This window comes from Podarcis filfolensis (genome assembly GCF_964270895.1).
Source record: "Podarcis filfolensis genome assembly, chromosome: 13".
Classification (NCBI taxonomy): Eukaryota; Metazoa; Chordata; class Lepidosauria; order Squamata; family Lacertidae; genus Podarcis; species Podarcis filfolensis.
The window spans coordinates 24,634,059-24,641,157 of NC_139615.1; the positions used below are offsets into that span (position 1 = coordinate 24,634,059).

Consider the following 7,099-nt stretch of genomic DNA (forward strand, 5'->3'; position numbering starts at 1 on the left):
TACCATTGTCACAAAAAATGGATGTAGCTCAGTGGCAGAGCATGCAGAAAGTCCCAGTTTCAACCCCTGGCATACCACCCATTCTGTGATTACTTTATGAAAAGGCAACATGTGTTGTGAAAGACCTTTGAGACCCCAGAGAGCTGTTACCAGCTAGAATGGACCATACTCGTCTAGATGGATCAGTGGTCTGAGTCAGTATGACGCAGCTTCATAAGTTTGGAAATTCTGCAAAATTCAATATTTTTTATTCACACACAGTTACCAAAGTAGCAGGAACCAATAAGGTCCCACAATCAGCTAAGTTAGCAAATAATACTATTGTGATTACCAGGTTAATTGATAAAACCACCCTTCATTAGAAGACACTTCCAAGCCAATCTCAACATGTTCATCGAGATATGAACATGCAAAGGTCTGCTTTCTCAGATCAACTAATTTTTTTGCCCAAATTCTATATATACAGTATGTGAAATATTAACCTTTATATGAGACTGATAATCTTTATTTTATGGATATATATCCTGCCTTTGAGAAGTCATTCTCCCTCTTGAACTCTGCAATGTCTGGCTGACATTACATTGCATGCATAGCCCATCCTCTGCTTCATACCTCATTCTCCTAAGAAGTTAGAGGCAAAGTTACAGACCTATGTCAAATAGAACATTTTGGTGGGTCACTCCTGTACTAAAGAGTTAGTTTTGCAACACCTGTGGAATTATTTCATCTAACCTCTTAATTTGCCATGTTTCTTACAGATTTTATCCATCTTTGAACTATTAAAAGATCCATGAACAGATTCAATTTTTTAAGAACTGTGTATATGGTTATCTTCACGAGTGTACTTCTGTTTCTGTTATTCATGCATAGTAAATGCAATGGGAACCCAGAACTGGAGGAACCAGACAGACTTTTCGGAATTCATTCTCTTGGGATTTAGTGATGTTCCTGAACTACAGTTAATTTTCTTTTTGATGTTTCTTCTGATCTACACTGTGACCATGACTGGAAACCTTCTGATTGTTGTTCTTATCATGTGTGACCAGCATCTCCATACCCCCATGTACTTCTTTCTGGGAAATCTTTCATGCCTGGAGACCTTCTACAGCTCAACCATAGTACCCAGGATGCTAGCAAGCTTCTTGACTGGAGAGAGGACAATTCCTATGTGGGGCTGTTTTTTACAATATTATTTCTTCGGCTCTCTTGTGGGTTCAGAATGTTATCTGCTGGCTGCTATGTCTTATGATCGGTATTTAGCAATTTGCAAGCCTCTTCACTATTCAGCCTTAATGAATCATACATTGTGCATACAGATTATGATGGGATCATGTGCAAGCTGTTTTTTACTTAACACTATAACAACATATTTGATGTCCCAGCTCTCATTTTGTGGTCCTCGTATTCTTGATCATTTCTTCTGTGATTTCACCCCAGTTATAAAGCTTGCCTGTGGTGATACACAACAGATGGAATTAATGGCTTTCTTCCTCTCTTCCCTAATAGCTCTAGCCCCATTTCTTTTGATTTTGGTGTCCTATAGTTTGATCATCTCCACTGTCCTAAGAATTCCATCAAACACAGGGAGACGAAAGGCCTTTTCCACTTGTTCATCCCATCTTACGGTGGTTATAGTTTTCTACGGAACCCTTGTCATTGTCTACATGTTTCCCAAAACAAACACATTGAAAGACCTGAACAAAGTCTTCTCCATCTTTTATACAGTTCTAACCCCCATTGTCAATCCCATTGTATATTGCCTGAGAAACAGAGAGATAAAGGAAGCTATGAGTAAGCTTATCTGTCAGTTGCTTAGTTTTGTAAGGAGAAGTACATTTTTCCACAGCAGCTTTGGGTAGAATGAATAAAGAATTTCTGATTGGATTGTGAACTGATATAGGATAATGTCTGGATTAGATCCAATGAATTGTTTGGCAGAGTAAGGCACTTCTGACAAAAAACATATTCTTATGAATAGAAGACATTCCTCCATCAGCGAAAATTTCCTAGAATCACCCCTCTATGTTGAGTGAGTGAATAAATATTTCTGGTCATCTCAAATGATATCCAGCTAACTTCATTATTTCCTTCTGAAGTTTAACCAATGTGAAGAAAATATTTTTGCTTAATCTGTTGCATGAACATAGAAGCTCCTCTATGTGTTTCATATCAGTGTCACTGAATTGTTATCTACCATTGGAATAAGAAAAATGATGACGGTCAACCTGCCTTTTAGGAGACAATGTCCCACAAAAATATGACCCCACCCCAAAATAAGAGGAACTGGACTCAAAAGCAGTAAGGTGAATAGCAAATGATTTAATAAGCATTTTGGACCCTGCTTGACCTTCCTTGGGGAAAAATAAGTTTATAAAATAATAATTACAAAACAGAATAATAGGTTATATAACTACCATAACAATCTTTTTAGATTTCATTACAAGCTAGGAAAAGAAAACAATGTCCTTTTCATGAAAGCATCACAAATAATATAAGACAAAAGCAAGGAACAACAAATGATATATACAGGGATAGACTGGACAGGATGGGGGGAAATGAGAAAAAATAAACAAGGATTTTTTGTAAGGCATGGTCCTCAATGGTGGGAAAAATAAAAAGAAGAAAGCTCGGAAACAGCATAATTGTAGGAAGAAGTCAAAGTACATAGTGGATGACTGTAATAAAAGGGAATATGGAACCGAAATGCCAGATTCCTGCATGATATGCATAATATACTCATAATATCACAATACAAATCACCTTATAAAATTCCTACTACAAAGCCTTCTGTTACATCCATTGCCTATTGAATTGTACACTGCATTGACTATATAAACCATTTTACATTAAAATGATAAACAACAGATAATAAAGTACTCATATTCTCTGTGAGAGCAATCTTATACACAAGAAGCTGGTATAAAGCAAGCCAGCATAAGTTAACCCAGTGTAAAATTATGTCAAAACCATACTCTGTTCAGGAGCAAGGTAGCTGCCAATCCAAGCCTGTCAGAAGGAAAACAAGCTTTTAAAAAATAACCTGACTTGTATTATCCATCTTTCCATGCCATGTTACTGCCTAGCTCTGTCACCGCCATGGCCCCAGACTGTCCCTTTTGGTGGTAATTACACTGGTCTCAGCTCAGCTGAGTTGGGAATCAACTGGCTGAGCTGAAGATCCACCACATCCTAACTTACTCATCCCAGTGAATCTTGCCATAAGATTGCCTCCATCCTTTCTATTTTATATACTTTAATATATCCCAAATACAGATTCACTAAATCCTGCTTTTTATTATTTCTCCACTCTATTTATCCACTTATTTGTCTTCACATTGTTGTCCATCTCTGGTTCTGATTAAATTCAATAGATTAACCATATATATTAGTTAACCAACAGTCTATTGAGATTTTGGCATTCAATCCTTCTTCCTGCAGTTAACAATTTCCAATATTATCCCTCTGAACACTATCCTTAAGATATTGAAACAATATTGCTAGTGGGTCATTGGGAAGATCATAACCCAAAATATCCTTTGTTTCACTCAGAAGTAAACTCAAATATATCTGAATTTTCCTACATGACCACATGATCTGAAATATGTCATTCACAGGAATTTTGTACTTCCAGCAATTATTTGATGTTCCTATTTAATCTGTTTGGTGTCATCCCAGTCATCACAGAAATAAAGGACCAGCAAATATCAGTATGTAACTCCATCAATAAAAAAGCCCCCTTAAGCAGCTGCTGCTACAGCAACAGCTATCACCTAAGCATGCCTTTAAGGAAAAACATGGGATTCTTGTTAGGTAGGTTTGCCATATATTGAACAGCAAAAAAGAGACCAGCCCAAGCTGCTGCCAGCCGGAGCAGGGAAAAGAGATGCACAGGTGTGCGGGGCTGCCACTGCCACGCCCATGCGCCTCTTTCCCTGGCTCAGGCTGGCAGTGGCCATGGCGTGCAGAGAAGCCCGTGCCCAAGCCCAGGCTGGCTCCCAGAGAGGAATTCATACCTGCTATATAACAACAGTGTGGCATGGCAGTTAAACTAAGGATTGTGCTTCAGTTTGTCATCCAAACTGGGAACAGTAGTTAAGGTCTCTCCTTAACCATGATGTATAGTCAGTAGGCTATGATTACTAACATTAACCATAAACCCAAGCATAGATGAAACACTGAGGCAAGCCTTAGCACAACTGTCCTGCTTTGCTGTGGTTAAAATACTCAGGAGGAACAGAGAAGAGGTGAACTTCACTCTGGAAACCTGCATATTCACAATGTCACGGTAAAGAATATCTTGGCTTACACGGATGTGTGGACAAAGCTTCTGCAGATTATTCTAAAAGCCTGAATTTGCTTATGACCCTCCGTAAAGATTCCTTCACCTCTTTGTTCCTTAGGCTGTAGATAAGTGGATTGATTAGAGGGGTTAAGACTGTGTAGAAGACTGAAAAGATTTTGTCCACTTCCCGCAGAGCTTTCCTTTTTGGAAGTGCATATACAAATATTAAGGATCCATAAAATATAGAAACCACAATAAGGTGGGAAGAACAGGTTGAAAAGGCCTTTTTCCTCCCTGTTGAAGATGGGATCCGTAAGATGGTGGCAATTATACACACATAAGACATCAGTGTCAAGAGACAAGAAGGAATAGTGTCTATGGCTGAGACTGTAAGACCCACCAGTGTCACCAAAGTGGTGTCACTGCAAGATAGATTAATCACTGGTGTCAATTCACAAAAGAAATGATCAATTTCACTGGGACCACAGTAATACAGTTGTGACATTAAACTTATTACTATTGTCATAACTGTAATCCCACATAGCCAGGACCCAGCTGACAAGAGAAAGCAGAGTTTCCCATCCATAAGAGTGGCATAGTGGAGGGGCTTACAAATGGCTAAATAGCGGTCATAGGACATGGCAGCCAACAGGTAGCATTCAGCAACAACTAGGAATCCAAACCAATAAAGCTGAGTGAAACAGCCACTAATAGATATACTTCTATCCCCTGTCAGGAAGCTGGCTAACATCCTGGGAAGGAGAGTTGATGTATAGCAGGTCTCCAAGCAGGACAAGTTTCCAAGGAAGTAGTACATAGGAGTGTGAAGGTGATGATCAGAGACTACCAGAGTGATGATTATGATGTTTCCAACCACAGTCACAGTGTAGATGATTAAGAACACCATGAAGAATGGAATTTGTAATTTGGGGTCATTTCCAAATCCCAGAAGGGTAAATGTGGTTATTGCTGTTCCATTGCTTATTTCAAAATTCTCCATAGGTTCACTGGAAGTTAACTGCTAAAATTGTTGTTTCCCCAGAATTTTAATATTCCAGATTTCAATGATTGCAATCATTCAAATGAAATTTGGAAGAATTTTGCCTGTAGTTAGTGACCATGAAGTGATACATCTATATAAACGATGAATCGTGGATATAGTTTAGAGATCAGCTGAAAATTACAACACAGTTGTGCAGCTCCTTGCGTCACCGTTGACATCTCATCATCAGTATTTTGCAGACCAGAGAATGCTTATTGATGGCACGCTATATATACTATAAAAAACCTTTACAGTTTAAACAGTACAGTAAAAATATAGAGCAACAAACTGTTGGTGGTGGGTCTGGTTCTCTGACTCCAATCAAGCAGGACTATGCAAAATATGAGCTCCGGTGCTTCTAATACATCTTCATTCACTACAATGAAAGGAACACTTTTCAGTGCACTGACCATTTTACTCAGAAGGTTGGATACAGACCATGATAGCTACCTTTAGCTCCCTTGGAAATAAATGAGAGATTTCAGTCATGACTAGCATGTCTCATTGATTTCACTGGGACCAAATTCAACTAACTTAGCCTGAATCCATCTCACAGGTACCCCCTGAGGCTTCATTCATATTCACTTTCCACAACATGGAATAACTTCCCAGTGATGTGCTCCTACACTGCAAAGCAGGGGTGAGCTGAAGGTAATGGCTTTTGATTTCCAATTGTGTGGCATCAACATTAAATTCACCTGCTGAGAGATAGAAAACTTGAGATAACCTGAAGTATACTTTTATATGAATGGACTGCAAACATTTATTTTCTGGTAATGAAAACAGCTTAGACTTATTCCTTCATTCTATCTGTACACATTTAAAACTAACTCTGGTTGGTATATTCTTTAGTTCTCATTTTAATTAGATTATGATTCTGGCCATGCTTTATGTAGGGAGAAAATATGACTAAACATTGCCACAGAGGAAGGGCTGTTTATGTTGGGATTTTTATGCCTACGTGCCATTTGATGCAGCTTCTCACAAAAGCAGTTAAGAAGTTGGCTGAAGGCCAAGAAGACTGAGCAGAGGGGGTTATTCTGCCTAGAGATATGGGACCTTGGCTACAACTCTGCTATTGGTTGAGGTCTCCACATAGGCATGATGACTCATGACCTTCCTTGGCTGGATAGTTGGTTGGTCAGTGTATTTTCTGAGAGCCATTTGGAGTATGTTAAGTGAGAGAGTTAAGATCCTTGTCTGTATCCTTTATATAGTAACTTGTGAGTCTGCTGTAAATAATAAAACACCTATAAGTAACCAAGTTACTGGTAGCAGCGTCTTGTTCCTGCTTCATCCTTCCTGCCCGCAACTGATTGCTTCTGGAAGTCTGCGTATGCTCTGCTATACAGTGGTATCTCGGGTTAAGTACTTAATTCGTTCCGGAAGTCCGTTCTTAACCTGAAACTATTCTTAACCTGAAGCACCACTTTAGCTAATGGGGCCTCCTGCTGCTGCCGTGCCACCGGAGTATGATTTCTGTTCTTATCCTGAAGCAAAGTTCTTAACCTGAAGCACTATTTCTGGTTAGCGGAGTCTGTAACCTGAAGCGTATGTAACCTGAAGCGTATGTAACCCGAGATACCACTGTATTCAACTGCAATCCTGCAACAGGTTAAAGTTGTGAAACACCAATAGTTTACAAGGGTCTTTCCTCCTTACTGGCACCCTCTCTCTCAATTGAATAACAGTTTGTAAAGAAGGACACACACCAAAGAGTATGATCTAAGGAAGCAGAAGAACATCAGTTGCTGAAGATGTTTGAAGCTAAGCAA

At 39.1% G+C, this 7,099-nt stretch overlaps 2 protein-coding genes across 2 annotated transcripts; one reads left to right on the forward strand and one right to left on the reverse strand.

Moving 5' to 3' along the window:
* Positions 1-878: 878 nt before the first annotated feature.
* On the forward strand, positions 879-1,859 carry LOC310747441 (olfactory receptor 5G9-like; the record flags this gene model as incomplete). The annotated part of the gene is made up of 1 exon (XM_083581810.1): positions 879-1,859. The coding sequence occupies one exon, from the start codon at positions 879-881 to the stop codon at positions 1,857-1,859; it is 981 nt and encodes a 326-aa protein (XP_083437936.1).
* A 2,475-nt stretch (positions 1,860-4,334) lies between these two features.
* Positions 4,335-5,282, reverse strand: LOC310747442 (olfactory receptor 5AR1-like; the record flags this gene model as incomplete). The annotated part of the gene is made up of 1 exon (XM_083581811.1): positions 4,335-5,282. The coding sequence occupies one exon, from the start codon at positions 5,280-5,282 to the stop codon at positions 4,335-4,337; it is 948 nt and encodes a 315-aa protein (XP_083437937.1).
* Between the last annotated feature and the right edge of the window lie 1,817 nt (positions 5,283-7,099).